Source organism: Falco rusticolus, chromosome 1 (assembly GCF_015220075.1).
Source record: "Falco rusticolus isolate bFalRus1 chromosome 1, bFalRus1.pri, whole genome shotgun sequence".
Classification (NCBI taxonomy): domain Eukaryota; kingdom Metazoa; phylum Chordata; class Aves; order Falconiformes; family Falconidae; genus Falco; species Falco rusticolus.
Window position 1 is genome coordinate 14801335 of NC_051187.1, and position 16097 is coordinate 14817431.

Consider the following 16097-nt stretch of genomic DNA (forward strand, 5'->3'; position numbering starts at 1 on the left):
GGCAGCACAGCGGGAGGCAGAGCCCACAGGGCCAGGCTTGGAGTAGTGCCAGCTCCCAAAGCCTGTGCTGGAGGAGTGGGGTACCCAGAGAGCAACAGAGTGAGCTCCATGGATCTGCTTGCTGGGAGACTCGTCCTGGTGCTTGCTAAGGGTTTGCCTGCCGTTTCAGTAATTAAAAGTTTGTAAACTAATTACCAGCCGCCCTGCCCATACCTCAGTCGTGCTTTCCCCTGGTGCTGGGAGTCTTCTCTCACAGCAGGGAAGGAAGCCAAATCTGGTTAAATACACTTGTGCTGTGCACAACACAGGTGCTGCGGCTGCGTGGATTTCATGCTTACTCTTCCTGGAAATCTATGTTACTCTGTTCTGCCCTTTCGTTGCTATGCCCTGCATGGAGAACGTGTTTGGAGAGAAGAGCTGCAGAGAGGAGCTGTGCTCATGTCTGTGCGCAGCATTTTTAGTCTTGAACTTTCTCCTGCTTGCTTCTTTCCTGATTATATAGTAAGGGGGAAGACATTCAGATGAATTATCTTCTTGCATATTTAAACCTGAGCACAGGAGCATGCGCCTTTCTCAGTGCTTTTGCTTTCCCTGCCATCCCTATATCCCATCCCCATCCTCTGGCTGCAAGGAAATCAAAGCACATGTGCAGCACGACCGTGTTTTCTGGGTCAGGCGAAATGCTTTGGCCGCACTCAGCAGGATAAGAGACTTACAAACTAGCATATGGATTTTGGCTTCAGCCACGTGTGAATCTCCAGGTTAGAAGTCGGTGCTGGTGCAGAGCCAGGGCTCTGGGAGTCCCTGTCCCTGCTTGTCTGTGTCTCCTGCACCAAAAGACAGCCTGCTGCCCCAGTGACGCCTCTCACAGCTGTAGGCTACATGTCTGCTGGGATTTCCCAGTATAAAACTTCAGTATTGAGGAGTTGGCATACCTGCTACCTGCTTAGGGTTTAAAAAGCAGCGAGAGGGACAAACTGCCCCCTTTGCCTGAAAACTGTCCATTTTGAGGCTTTTAGCTGAGCTACAGCCAGCTGTGCCAGGAGGCAAAGCGTAAGCTTTTTGAGAGGAGTTGTCTCCATTTACAGATCTGGAATGATTGTGTCCTGCTAATACATGTTGTTTGGCCATTTTAAAAATACTTCCTTGTCTTGTTATTATCGGGGCAAAGGTACCCTTTTCTATACGAAGGAGGCAGGAGCTATCCTAGTCATTGTGTTGGCTCAGGCTGAATTAAAGGCCTGGCTGAAAAGGCTTTAAATGTATTCCTGGCTAACACTGGAGACAAAAGACCGGCAGAACCAATGAAACACATGAGGTCAGGTTCTGATTGCAGTTGTCCTGGAGAACTCCGAGAGAAATAAAGAGTGTGTATTCAGAAGATCATGAGTCTGATCCTCTGCCACTCTGCTAAGTGTAAGGTTTACTTTTAAATTCAGTGTTTGCCAGCGGTGAGTGAAATCAGAGCATCTGTGCAGGCTGCGTATAGGTGGTATTTTCAGATATGTGCATGTGATTTAGATTCCCAGTGGTGAAACTTAGCTTTGAAAAATGGACAGACTATACGTGATTTTGCACATTTACTTATTTTGTCTTTTATGCTTATAGTAAGCGCTGACCTGGACTGGGGGACAGGTTCTCTCTCCTGTTCAGTGCTACACTACTGGCTTAAGATCTTGTGAACCAGTACCTTTTGGGAAGATCAGCTATTGCTTTTCTGCTGCACTGCTCAGTAACTGATCCCCATCAGATCTATGGGTTTTATTTCCCATTAATAGTACTGGGCAGTGTATGCCGGTTTTGCATACTGTGCTGACTGACGCAGAATCTCTTCCCTTCCCTGCTGGTGAACTTATCAGATTCCCAATGCTGAGTGGGCGTTAGCTGAAGAGAACATACACTGTTCTTTCTCATTTGACTCCAGGATTTCCCCTGTGATGCAGGGTATTGTTGGCTCTTAGCCATCTCTTCTAGGTCACGAGTTCTTGATGTGGTGTGTGTTGCTCAGAAGCTAATTAGTACTTGTGCTTTTTCTTTTCTTCTGACCATGAAAAAGTTCCCTCTCTCTCTGTGGTTTATGTGCTGGTTATGGAAATGTACTGTGATTTTGTGTAGACCAACTTGAACTTGTGTGCCTGAAGCTTGTCTTTTTTCCTTAGCTACTGTCAGTTGGTTTAGTAAAAGACATTACCTCCTCAAATGCACCTTGTTGAAATACATCACTACATCTGTGGTTTTATCTTCCTGCATAAGAGCAGAGTTTTCTGCACGGGATTTCTGTCTTCATGCAGGCATGTGGGGTATTTTCCACCTTTCTCAAGCCATGGGCCAGCGGTTGCCGTGCAGGAGCGCTGCTCTTGGTGTAGATGCTTCCTTTCCTTAGGGATGCTTGGAAGTAGATGTTTGTAGTAAAAGCCCTGTAGCCTCACTCTCTGAGTGGCTAACTGACAGCGGTCTCATGTCCTTTTGCCTGGCGATCAGCGGGAACTGCACCATTTCCCTCCCTTTGCTTCCGTCCCGCCAGTCTGCAATAAGCCCTAATCCTCTTCAAATACTTCGTAAGGCAGGTGAAGTGACGCTGACGTTGGAAGCTGAGTGTTGACCCCTCTTGCTCTAAACTGATGTTGGAGTGCAACAAGGAGCTCCCTTGGGCTGAAACAGAAGAGAGGAGTCCCGGTTTGTGTTGCTGCCCCTCCAGCAAACACCTGCGTGGGACCTCAGACAGTCTGCTTCATGGCCCACGAGCGTGCTGCATCCGTGAGCCGTTTGTCGGGGTCCTTACAGACGTTCTCTCCTGCCAGTGTTTGCACACATGTGCCGTCAGTGTCCTGTGTTTAGCTTAGGAAGTCAGCAGGGTGGAAGTGCTGTGCTGGGAAGGGTCTGGCTTCCACCTTACAGGTATGAGTCATAGTCGTCGTTTGGTGCTCTTGGTTCTTAATTTTTTAGTTTTGTTGGGGAGGTTAGAGCAAAAGAGGAAGCATGCAGGAAGAAGATTTCTTTTTCTGTCTTTAGAGTGGCAGAAATACTTCTTTGCAGAGGAAGGCCTTGCAGCTTCTCCTGAGGAGTTCTAGGCTTTAAACTTACCCCTGGAGTTAGAGGGACTCAACGTAGTTAAGTGTTCCAGTTCTGGAGGCTCGTCTGTTTTCCTTCAGAAGGCAGAAGGCGTTTGGCCAGAGTAACCCTTTAGGTTTTTGTGGCCAGTTCTCCTCTTTTCCCTTTCTGCCTGAATTTGAAAGGCTTAACTATATCTGAACATATTTTACACCAGCGTAACTGGTAATTAAAAAAAGGCAAGCTCTGCACATGGGAGGGACCAGGTTAGTGTACTTGTCTTTGTTTTCCTTACATTTCTTTTTCTTCCCTCTGCCTTTAGACTTTAAAGAGGAAGGAAAAAGAATATGAACATGAGATGGAGAGGCTGGCAAGAGAGAAGATTGCTACCCAGCAGCGACTGGCAGAATTGAAGAACGAGTTGAGCCAGTGGATGGACATCTTGGAGATTGACAGAATTATTCGACAGACAGTTCAGCCGGAGGATGACCAGGCATCTACCTCGACAGCATCAGGTACCCACAACTTTTCTCTTCTTGTAACTATCACTGTACACCACTGACACAGTTATATAGTGGTGGTGGGGATCTTCATTTAGCATCATCAAGGTTTCTTTGCATTCAGAATAAAGCAAAAGCTTTTCAAGCGATTTGTAATCATCCATATTGGCCTCATAATACACTGCTGCTTGTGTAAAGTAAATTGAAAATTGTGCATAAACTTTAGGTAGGTACAAAGCACAGGTTTGCACATTCAGTCCGCTGATACCTCATGTGGAGATCCCTGCTTTCAAACTATGCATCCCTGCTCATTAGAACTGAGTGGTGTATGAGCATCCTGATGTATTTACTGGTTGGACTTGATAATCTCAAAGGTCTTTTCCAACCAGAATGGTTGTATGATTCTATGATTCTGTTTGTGCATGGATATGGGAGGGAGTTCAGCCACACAGAGAAGAAGGAGTTGGTACAGGAAGGATCACCAGAGCATTTGAACAACAACGAGCCTTCATGTTGTGTGAAAAGGATTCACAGTGAAGATGAAATGATACTAAAGAATATCTGACATGCTGTTTCCAGTAAGAAGTTTTTCTGAGATAGGAGAGTGCATGCTTTTCTCCGTACCAGTGAGGTGCAGCAGGAAGAATAGGCAGTCTGTGGATGGACAGTGCTTTGCTTTTCAGAGATGAGAAGGCTGTAGCAATCCATAACCATTTGCAGCAGTTCCTTCGAATCGTGACAGCATTTGCTCTTGGCACACCGGGCAGATGATACAGCAGGTTCCAGGAATGGAAAACCTGAGTTTTCTGGTTCATTCGGGTTTGTATCAGGTCATCACCTCTGAACGTACTCATAGACTCCCAAGTGTAGGCTGATGGAAGTTGAGAGTAGGAGTGGTTTGTCAATAGGAGTGTCAACTGTTCACCTCTCCAGCTGGTCTCTGCTGAAAATGATCGCTTCAAGCTACTACTAACCACACAGCTTGCCAAAAGGGAAATGTCTTCCCTGGTTTTCCTGCTGCTTCTGTATCTTCCGAGGTTTTTAATCTGTACTGCATGGCTGGCTTTAGAGCAGGCAGTGCAAGGTGCCCTGCTCGTCTTCCTGATCTCTGCAGGCTCAGCACGTTCCTGCATTCCTTCATTAGTTCCTGGACTGGACGAGAGTCCATTTTCCAGAATCAGACAAGGAACTTGCTGCCATGTTGCTCCATGGCTGTTTCCTTCCTGCTCTGAAAGCAGAAGGGGTGGTACCGGTTGGTGGAACAACTGGACATGAAAGGAAACCCTGGTCCCCTTCTCAGAAGGAGCCTCTTCAGCCCAGATGGCGTTCACGCCAGGTGCTCTGCATCTGCCTCTGCTCACGTTGCTCCCCTTGCCTGCCAAGTGAGATCTCTTATTCCTGAGCAAGATCTCTCAGCCTGTTGTGAGCACCCCTCTCTAGCTGGGGCTTCGAGGTAGTCACACCTGCCTGGCTACAGGTCCTTGGCCCACAGGCAGGGAGGAGAGGGGTGTGCCACCCCACGCGGGGCTCAGTGGAGTGTGCCATGCAGCGCCGTGCCATGCCATCTGCCCCTAGCTCAGTGACTCCTCCAGCTGTTGTTTCTTCTGTCTGTGCTGCTTTTAGGGAGGCTGGTTAGTCCAGTTTGTGCTCTGCTTTCTTTTTTATGGGAGTTTCTTCCTTTCATTTTTTCAGAGGGTGAAGATAACATGGATGAAGACATGGAAGATGACAGGCCAGTGAACTCATTACCAAAACTAACCCAGCGCCAGCACCCAGAGCTCCTGAAAGCCGTCCCTTCAAACGCTGCTTCCCACCACCCGGCAGTTCTGCCTCAGCACCTGTCCATCCAGCAGAAACAAACCCCAGCCCACTCACAGCCTCCCATCCAGACACAAGCACTGGTCCAGCCGCAGGCGATCGTCCCTGCACAGACTCACATCGTGGCGGCTTCGACAGTGCAATCGACTGTTATCGCCCACACCGCCACTACCCACGCTTCGGTCATTCAGACTGTCAACCACGTGATTCAGGGTCCACAGACCAAGCACATTGCTCACATTGCACCTTCCACATCCAGCCCTGTGCAACTTACCACTGCTGCTCAGCCTATTGGCCACATCACTGTGCACCCAGCCACCATCAACCACATGGCCCACCTGGGCCAGCAGCTGCCCATCTACCCTCAGCCCGTGGCCGTCAGCCAGCCCGTGGTGAGCCATATTGCTCACACGATCTCGCACCAGCAAGTGAATGGAACCACAAACCTTGGTCAGCAAGCGGTGATGGCCAAGCCCGCTGTAGGAACCCAAGTTGTCCATCACCCGCAGTTAGTTGGGCAAACGGTCCTAAATCCAGTGACTATGGTGACCATGCCATCATTCCCAGTGAGCACACTGAAGCTGGCCTAGAGGGGATCGTCCGACGGCGAGGTCTTTGTTGGGAACCTTTCCTAAACTCCATACATTCCAACCACGTCCAACTCCACGGGAGGGAAGTGCAGAACACGCTGAGTGGCAAGGTGCCGGGCTGGGCTGTCCTCAGCCGCCCAGTAACCAGCCTGCTGCTGGCAGCGAGAGACAGGGCCTCTCTGCACTTGAATTTTGCTAATCTGAGAAAACTTCAAAGACAGTTGTTCATGGTGATTTTTTTTCCTTTTATGTGTAATCAGTGAAATATGGATATGATGTTCTTAAGACTTTTAATTTTCCCCTTTTATGTGTTGCTTCTTTGTAGAATAAAAATTGATGATCTCTTTATTGAGACATTGCGTAGAATGGGAAAAAAAATCATAGAAGTCTATATTTATATATATGTGTGTATGTGTGTGTATATATATGTATATACATATATATATAAATATAACATTTGAAGAAGGCCTTTTGTAAGGTTGATTATTTTGCAGGATTATTAGACAAAATTCATTCTTGGAGGAAGAAGACAGAGTGTCCTCTCTAAACAAGAAACTTTAAGGTAGATGGTTTGGTGGACCAGGGTACATCTACAGTAGACAACAAAAAAAAAAAAGAAAAAAAAAGAAAAAAAAAAAAGAAAACCCACACGAAAACCAACAACCAAGTTAAACCATGTTAAAGGTAAACCATGTTAAAGGTATTTCCCGTCAATATATTACATTTCAAAAAACCATCTAGAATCACTGTGACTTGTTACGGCATTTTAAGGAAATTCTCTGTCCTGTCTAATAAAAGGAAAAAGAATACACAAGCGGACTTCATTTGTTGCAGTTTTATAAATGACTTGATTTTTATAGCTGTGTCAAAAAAAAAAAAGTTTTTTATTATTTTAATGGTTGACAATGCTTTGTTTGGATGTTTTTGGGGGGTTTTGTTTTTTGTTTTGGCTTGGTTTTGCTGATGCAATAATTGATTTTGCAGATCTCTGTGCATGGCACTCCCCCTTTCAGGATTTCTCCTGCCAGTCCCAGGCCCCCAGGTTTCTTGGGTTCATTTTTGTTTTGCAGAGGCAGGTATTTTGTGCTGGCAACTTGCAATATGTTGATGTGGCCTGATAGAGTGCGACCAGGGACAAGAAGACCAACAGAAATTAAGTAGATTTGCTGCATGGGTTGATTTTGTTAGTTTGTTCCTGAACTGACCACGTTTTTGTGTGGGAGTCAATATAATTAGGAAAGGGATAAATGTGGTTATCTTAGAAGTGCAAGCGATTTTGACATCTTTTTTTCTTGGGGGGGTGGGGGGGTGGGGATGGAAATAATCTAGTCTTGTACAGGATAACGGTATACTCCAGAAGATCAGTATGTATAACTTGTGTCTTACAGACTACAGTGAGGCGTGCACCAAAGAACAACCCCTCATCCTAAGTGACCCTCTTGTTCATCCTTGGTGGTGGTTAGGTCAGATCTCACTGAAGTCAACCGCAAACTCCCACGGAGTCACGAGAGGAGGGATCTTGTTTGGCTCTGCTGGTACTTGCCAGCCTGGCTGGGAAGTTGCTTAGGACATGTTTCATTGCTGACTGAATATGCCGGTCCTTGCACCGGTTTGTGTGTAGTACTGCTATTAATGATCTCTTCTTTGTCTTCCTCTCTTTCTGAAAACAAATACTCTGTAGTCCTTAACGCAGGCAAAATTCCTGCTGTAGCCAGCAGAAGTTTTCCTTGGGGCAGGATGGGAAGATGGTCCCTGCTAGTATCTGACCAGGTATGCTGCGGGAGTGACACCCGTTCAGAGGAGGTAAGGCAGGGCTTTGCGGTCACACCTTCGCTGTGCTGGCTGGTTACATCTTGTTTTGGGTCGAGATCTTCTGCAGGAAAACATGATCCATAGCCTGCCCAAAATTCCTGGTGACTCCAGCAGGGCTTTTGCCTGGTTGTGGGCTGCTGAGAACGGTGGCAGAGGTTTAAGAAAACTTGCCAGCTCCATACCGTCCATGCTGTGGTTGAAGCTGCTGGAAGCAGGAGTAATTACTGCAAACAGAGATCAAGCGTGATTGTGCCTTCTGAGCAGACATGGCTGAGAATTGCATTAAATCTGTTTATGAAGCCCTGGGTTGCTCTGTAGTTGACACTTCTTTTTTTTTTTTTCTTGCATCCTTGAGTCCAGGAAGCTCTTGCCTGTGTTGCTAGCACAGTTTCTACAGCGGAATGGACACATCTTTAAGGATTCGTTATCCTTAAGCCACATTTAAACAGATTGTTCTCACTTGTAGGGCACCATGAGCATGGTGGGGTTAGCAGAATTGCCGGGGCTTTATCGACTCCTTGTGTGTGCGGGTGCTTTCCCAGGGACGTTGTGTTTCTGTGACAGTATTTGGAGATCAGCGTTAGATACCAAGACAGTTGTTCCTCATCAGAAAATGTTGAAAACTTGAGTATTGGCAACAGGGTCATCTCCCTTCTTAGGAGGAACTGCGTGGCTTTGCCTTCTGTAGCGGTGTTAGGAGTGGGAGGAAGCGTCTTTCTGCCTTTCTTCACTGTTTGCGCTCACAAAATAACAAAATCGAGGCAGGAAGCCTCATTTCTAGTCAGGAGTGGCTGAGCTTATTGAAGGAGAAAAGGCCCAGGATGGGAAGCGGGGCTCAGCATGCGAGTGTTGGCCAGGAGCCCCTTTGTGTCCCCGATGTTCCCTGCGTACCGTGTTGGCAGGACCTGCGAGGTCAGGCTGCACGGGTTGGTCCTGCACTTCTGACGTGCCGTCTGCATGACTGCTTGCTGTCTGCCTTGAAAACTTTGTGCCCACCTTAGCCCCGTTGGCTTCTTATCCCAGGATCCATACTGGTAGCTAGCAGTGACCCAGGCATACAGCTGCTCTGTGTTTTCCACAGTGAAAGGGGTGTGGGATGGGGAGTTCCCATTTTATTTGATACAGGCAAATGAGCTTTCTGGTGGATTATTTGATGGCCTTTACTGTATGGACAGGTGATGCTGCTGACCTCCTCCTCTTTAGCTTCCTTACGGTTTAAAGCTTAACAGGTTCGCTGCCCTGCTCACGTACAGGTCCCACATCTTTGCCAGTTTTTCTTTCCCCCTTGGAGTTGTGTCTAAACCCCTTCATCGGTGTTCACCTTCATTTGAAGAACAGCTTGTGCCGCTTGGCCAGCCTGTAAGCTGCTCTGGACATCTTAGGTCCCCCTGCTCTGTTCTGCCTTTTCCACGGCTACCAGAAATGTTTCTTTGGGGTTTTTCTGTTTATTTTTTAAAACCAGTAAACTTCTTCCGGTTCTGTGGGGAAAAGAGCAACCCACAGCCCCTCTTTCCAAACGTCTGTCATTCCTGCTCAGAAACTTCAGATTTACGCTAATGCTCTTAGAAGTCATGTTCAGTACTGTATAACAAGGGGCACTTTAGAAATGTCTCTCCTCCTTTGATATATGTGTTTTCCCTATGGAGAAAGCTATATATAAATATATATATATATGTACACTTTGGGATTCAGAAGATCTAATTTGTCCCAAAAAATTCAATAAATATGAAATTTACAAGAAATCTCTTCTGTTGTTGAATAATATTAGTTATTGGTAACCATACCACAGAAAAAATAGCAAATGGGTTTTCTGTGTAGTAGTTTTCAAGAAAATGTTCCTGTCCTGTCAAGCCTGACTGGGAGCCTGTAGGTTAGTGAGGGTGCTTCCACCCAGGCTGGGCTCTGGGCCCGTCACCCGCAGCGCTGAGCTTCCCGGCCTCGCAGCCTGCGTGCTTGCCACGGTTCATGTCACACTACCGACAGCAAAAACATGCTCAGAAGCTTCATCTGTGCTTAAAACTTCAGCCGACACGGTCGTGTGTGTTTGAAATGGACACCAGCCGATCTGTGTGAGCAAACCCCTCGGCCAGCTACCGTCGCATGGGAAGATGCTCTCCCGCTTTCTCAGTTTACCCAGGCTGGGGAGCTGGACGGTGCCCTCCCAGCAGATGAGCAGTTTTGCTCCCCTGAGCCGAGCCTGCCTGAGGGAGCCCCCACGGCTGCCCCGGTGCGTGGCGAAGCCGGGTCAGCTGCCGAGGAGTGGGCTGAGCGGGCTGGCAGCCGGCACGTCCACGGCTTTGCTTCAGGCTGCTTTCCACTCTCACCTGCCAAGTGCAGGCAGAGAGGAATAAACCCAAACTGCTACTTTTAAAATTACCCTGAAAAAAGTTCTTGCAGCTGACACTTCAGATACAGGACTGTATTCCTGACCTCACCAATAAAAATGAGCCAGAACCCTCTGTAGGTTAGCTTGGGAAGGGAAATGACCTGGTTTCCCACATTCTCTGCAGTTGCTTGAATGAGGTCTGAGGGGCAGCGGGCCGGTGTGTTGGTGTGTGTTGGGTGCGTGGCTGATGCTGCCTGTGTGCACTTCGCTTGCCCGCAGCAGGAGTTGGAGCATGGTGTGTGCGAGGCTGGTCCTGTGAACGCCTCGGTCTGGTGCCGGCACGGGCACCGCTGGCACGAGCTGGTCCCTGCCTCGTGCTGTGTGTCATTTGTGGTGGTCCTGGCTGGAGCTGCCGCTGTCCTTTGCTCATCCTCCGATTGCTCAGGTTTTCTAGAACTAAAAGGAAGAGGGAGGAGTTTTTAAAGAGGCAGACAAAGTACCAGAAGTCATTATAGCCATTTTTTGCATGCTCTCGGGTGGACAAGCAGTAGGAAGTCTTGGAATTCCCAATTCATGAGCTGGGTTTTAAAGCCCTGCTTAGGGTTATGTTCCTGTCTTCATACAGGGTGAGGGATTGTCTTGGCTGGAGAAACTCTGGCATTATTGAGAGCGTCCACAGTCTCAGTCATGCCACCACTGCTGGGGACGCGGTGACCTGTGCCCAGACCCAGCATCAGCCAGGCTCTCGGAGCAGCTTCCCCCAGGGCTCCCACCGCTGGCAGCTCCAGCTCAGCCGGTGTGCTGCGGCCGTGGGGCCACATCCTCAGGTCTTGTCTCACACCTTTCCCAGACAAAACCACCGCTGATCTCAGGAAAGACTGAGGAGAGACTGGAGGATGCTGGCCCTGCTGCTGGTGGCTGCTGCCCGCTGCAGAGTGGGGACTGGCCGTGCAGGGCTTCAGGTGCAGCCCAGCTCCCAGAGTTGAAAATGTCTTGCGAACTGCACCGTTCTGTAAAACAAATCACTTTGGTTTGAGTCTGAGCCAGACCGTTGCCTTTCAAACAAGGCCGTGTTTCTGCTGGTGTTTGATTTGCAAAGAGCGAGCGAGGGACGGACATGTAGCGGCTGCCGAGCATGGGGCAGCCCTGTTTCACCAGCCCTGGTGTTAAACAGCTTTGGTGGGCCTGAGAGCCAGCTTTTGACCAAAAGCATTTCTTGCGCATTTTTCTTTTATGAAGAGGATCCACAGAGAAGGAATCGCATGCTTGTTCTGTGATTTATGTTCAGGAGCGGGGCACCCTGAAGGGTCTTGAGCAGTGAGGGGTTTGCTTGGGAAGGGGGATGCTGACCCGGGGAGGAGCAGGGGCTGCACGCCGGTCAGCACGGCAGGGGAGCACCCCCCTTTGCTCGTGCCTGGGCTACTCAAGGCTGTGCAAACCAGCTGAATCGGAGGGGACAGGACAGCAGCCATCAGGAGGGTTTTCCCACACCTGTGGCATTGCTGGGGTCGTGGTGCGGTGGGTCGTGGGCTGTTCTCCACACTGGTCCTGGGGTGCACGCACAGTGCAGTGGCAGCGGCTGCCTCGTTCCCAGGGCCAGGGACATGGCGGGGAGGTGGGGTGGTGTCAGCCAGCGACCCACCTCTCACACCCTGGGAAACAGCTGAAGCAGCTGCTGCGGTTGGACCCCTTTTCATGTGTGTGTGCGTGTGTGTGTGAGCGAGCGTGTATCTGTCTGTGGTCTGTGCCGGGGTTGAATGCTGCGTGTCGGAGGCGCGAAGGGCTCCGGTGTCCCAGCTGGGCAGCCGCCGGCCCCCGGTGGGATCAGGGTTTGTGTTCTATAGCAGAGAGCTGCACAGAGGTGATGTCCCTTCTGCAGAGGCTTCTGCTCTTTTAAAACTGTACGCAGTCTGTCCGGGTAGGAAATGCACCACCAACTAATTGGCATGCAGCATGGCACCGTGCGGGTCCAAAGGCTGGCCGGGCCGCTGCCTGCTGGCGTTGGACTACTTGTCTCGTTTATCTTTGTTTTAATTAAAAGTGGCCTTCTGTAACAAAAGAATAAAAGAAATAAAAAAAACGTGAAATGCCTTTGAGTGGTTTAGATGGAGGTGAGGCTATTGCTGCTTGTGTCGGTATCGGTGTGATTGTCCGTATGCACGCCTGTTTATATACGTATAGACATTCAATGCAAGACTTTATTGTGTCTCTGATTTTTGTATGTAGCCTGTGTCTCTTTTGGACTGGTTTGCATCCTGAGTGAATTTTTTGCATTAAAAAAAAAAAAAAAAAAAAGTGTGAAAATTGTTCCAGATTGGGCGGGGACGAGGGGCGTTTGGAGACCCCCCCGGTGCGCCTGGGGAGGGAGGCGGGGGGCGGGGGAGCAGACGCACTTTGCCTGCTGTGAGGACACAGCGGGTGCTTGTTTAGCCCCTTTGCTTTCGGTGATGTGTGTCCCCAGCGAAGGCGAGCGGTCTGGGCCAGATAAATCCGTCGACCTCTGCTTACCTGAGCAGGCACTGGCTCGGTCCGTTGACTTTTAGGCACTTGCTTAAGTGTAATTAGCCGTTCAGCTGCACTGGGACCTGATGGCCTTGAGGGGGTGGGACAAGGGGGGCAGCTGCTGAGCACCTCGCAGGTGAGGCGAGTCTTAGACTCTGCATCTGGTTTTTTCTGGAGCGGACAGTTGTTCTTTTCACTCTTATGTTAATTCTAAAAGGTACCGGAGTGAGGAGAGGCAAACTCTCATACTTCTTGCCTGTTTTCCATCCCTCGTTACCATTTTGAGCAGATTAAAATTGATTGTAACACTATTTTTAGATTATTTCCCCCCTTAGTCAAACACCAGTTGTTGGGAACAGATGTTCAGAGTTAAGGAAGATGGGCTGTGGGTAGGGTCGGTCACAGCATCACTCTCTTCCTGTTGCACAGAACTTGGAAATAATAATCCAAATCTTGAATTATTTAAATACTGCCATAAGCACAGCACGAGATGGGTGCAGCCGTTGTGTTTGGCTGTTTCCAACCGAGTGGCCAAGGCTGGCTCTGCTCGTCCGGGCAGTGGACATGAAGGCCCTGCACCAGGGATCAGGATTCTTACTGACCGCCCGGTGCGGTCGTGCCCCCTCGGAAGGGTTGCACGGCTGGTTCTGCTGTGGCTCAGGATGAGGCCCGTTAATTTTGCACCCTTTTCTTTGTGCTGTGAAAATGAGTCTTGAGTGTGGAGGAGCGCTGGTGGCAGGACACAGAGCCCTCGGCAGCTCGCCGGGGATGGAGGCTCGCCCGTGGCAGACAGTGCTTGCTTCCAGGGAGGTACCCCCAGCGCCCGCCCTGCGGGTTTGTCCCCGTCTGGCTGGCAGGCAGCTCCCCGTGCGCCACGTTGGCGTGGGTGCTGCACCGTGCGGGGGGCTGGGGGCTGGCAGTGCCCTCCCTGCTGCGGGCTGCCAGGGGGGAACCCCCGCAGGAGCCCCGAGCAGCCCGGTGCCGAAGGGCGATGCGCGGCAGAGCGAGAATCGAGCGCTGATCGCACCCGCCCGCGGTTTGTCCGGCCGGCCTGGGCGCGGGTCCCCGCGGCACGAAGCCCCCCCCGGCCGCCAGCACCGGCCCGGCCGCGCCGCGGAGGTCCCGCCGGGGGTCTGGGGTCCCAGCGCTCCGCCCTCGCCCCGACGCCTCCCGCTCACAGCGGGCAGACGCGGCGCCGGGCACAGCGAGGACGTGGCCCCGCGTTACCGGGACCGGGACCCCCGGCGCTGGGACGCCGAGGCTGCGCCGGTGTCACGCTGGGGCGGACGCACTGTCCCCCGCGGCCGTGCGGCACCGGCTGTGCCCCCCGCGGCCGGGTGAGCCCGAATCAACGCGCACCGAGGCCGGACCGGGGCCCGCACCTGTCCCCAGCGCGGGGCGGCGGTGCCGGCCCGCACCGAGCGGCCGGGCCCGGGACCCCGGGGCGGGACCCTCCGCGCCTGACGGCAGCCGGGCCCCGGGCCGCACCGGTGCGAGAAGGGGCCGGAACCGGGCCGAGCCGAGCCCAATGCCGGGCTCCCCGTTCCCCAGCCCGGTGAGCGGGGGCGGGGGCCTCCGGCTTCCCCGGCTGCGGGGTGAGTGCGGGGGCCGGCGGCGGCTCCGCTCCCCGCGGCCCCCAGGCGGTGAATGCGGGGGGGGCCGCCCGGACAGCGGGCCGGGGGGGGCTCAGCGGGGTTCGGGGGAGTCAGGGGGGCTCGGGGAGGGCTCAGCGGCCACCAGAGCTTCAGAGCCACCGGGACAGCCCCGGGAAGGGGCTTTGGGGTGTTTCGTGCCCCGGGAGGGCCGGGGCAGGGCCAGTGCTGCCGCGGGTTTTAACAGCCTTTATCCCTGGCCTCGGGGTGCAGACCCCCCTGCCGCCCCAGCCTGCCGAGGGGCTCTTACTGGTGCCCAGCTGGTTTTCCAAACGCAGCTGTTCCACTGAAACCCTGTTAAGACTCATTGTAGGTGCCTGGTCAGCCCCAGCAGCACCTGCACGGGGTTTGGGTAATTCGATGCTATTAACCAGCCCAGGCAGCCCCGTAACTTGCCACCGTTATCATGGAGGTGGCCTGAGCGCTCTTTGCCCGCTTTCTTGACATGCGAGATTCTGTTCATCAGAGTATTTTATAGTCTGGTCTCCAGCCAAACCTTACAACAGGTCTGCATAAGCTTCTGGGTTATATATTAGAATACGGTTCGGGGGGTGGCGGCTTTTCGGGCTGGAAGAGCAGCAGCCGCCAGGTGACTCTGGTGATGGCTCAGCTGGGCCGGCTGGTGCTGTCTCGGCCGCACCTGGGGCTGGTGGAGGGGTCCTGAGCCGGTGGGCTGTGCTCCCTGCCTGCGGGACACCTGTGTGGGGCACCTCGAAAGGAAGTCGTCAGCCCCGCAACCCTCGGCAGTTGTTTGGCTTCTCCAGCACAGCCAGGGGTGCCGGGACCAGCCGGTGAGCTGCTGCGGGCTTTGGCAAGCGTGGGCGGCAGGGCGCGTGGGGCTGGGGTGCTGGTGGCGCGTTTTACCGTGGCTGTTGCACAGGGGACGTGCAGTGTGGCCTTTATGTTGCGAAGTGGCAGAACTGGTGTCTCGACAAGAGCAAAAGAAAAAAAACACAATTGTTGCGGGTCTGGTAGAGTCGTTAGAATTGTTGCTGAGCTGTAGCAAAGGTTGGTCCAAGCGCGCATCCAAAAAAAAAGCCCAAACAAGAAAAAAACAGCGAACCTGGAGCGCGTCTGTGCGCACAGGCTCTGGTACCGGCCTGCTGGGCACGGCGGAGTGCTCGCACCGCATGGTTCATCGCAGGTTTTCTTACATCCAGAACTTTCAAAAAGGAGACGTGGCAGGGAGATGTCACCTCCCGAAGGGCTGGGCCGTGGCGCGGGGCTCTTGGGGTGTTCTGTGTTCCTGCGGACTTGCCCGGCAGGGCGCTATGCCGGGCTGCGGGTGTCCCGGGGGCGAATGGCACCGGGGGCACTCGGGGGGCACGTTCAGGGGCAAAAACCGCCGGGACGCCCTCGAGCATCCACCGCCGGCCCCAGCCCCAGCGTTCCCGGCCGGCTCCTCGCGGGCCGCGTACGGGGGCGGTGGGGGAGCTCCGTGCACACACAGCGGGCGGAGGGAGGGGGCCGGCAGCCCCCCGTCCCCGGGCTGACAGCCTCATCTAGCGGCAGCTGCCAGCACGGGGTGTCTCTCCCCTGCCCGGGGCTCTCGTGTGGGTTTACCGCAGCGTCCGAGAGCCCGGTGCGGGGATGCCGGCAGGGGCCCGGTGCGGGGAGCGGAGGTGTGGGAGGGGTGCGGCGTCGCAGTTGTGGTTCGTGTGCTTGCACGGCGTCAGCTTTTTTGGTTTGGTTTTTTTATTATTCGTTGGTTTTATTATTATTTTATTAAAAGCATTTCTAGGTGAGCTACTGGAAAGGGGAGGCAGGCCTTGGAGTAGTTAGTCGGATAGCGTAAGGTGTGGCACTGAACTGTTAGGGCCGAAGTTGCTGTGGGTGGCAAAACTGG

At 52.4% G+C, this 16097-nt stretch overlaps 1 protein-coding gene across 1 annotated transcript in view; it reads left to right on the plus strand.

The window, feature by feature from the left end:
* Positions 1–6773, plus strand: part of MNT (MAX network transcriptional repressor) — a 42967-nt gene extending 36194 nt beyond the window's left edge. The window contains exons 5-6 of the mRNA XM_037411363.1: positions 3374–3566; positions 5244–6773. Of these exons, the coding sequence (XP_037267260.1) occupies positions 3374–3566; positions 5244–5959 (909 nt within the window). The 3' untranslated portion in view covers positions 5960–6773. The remainder of the gene's footprint in view (positions 1–3373; positions 3567–5243) is intronic.
* Positions 6774–16097: the final 9324 nt, after the last annotated feature.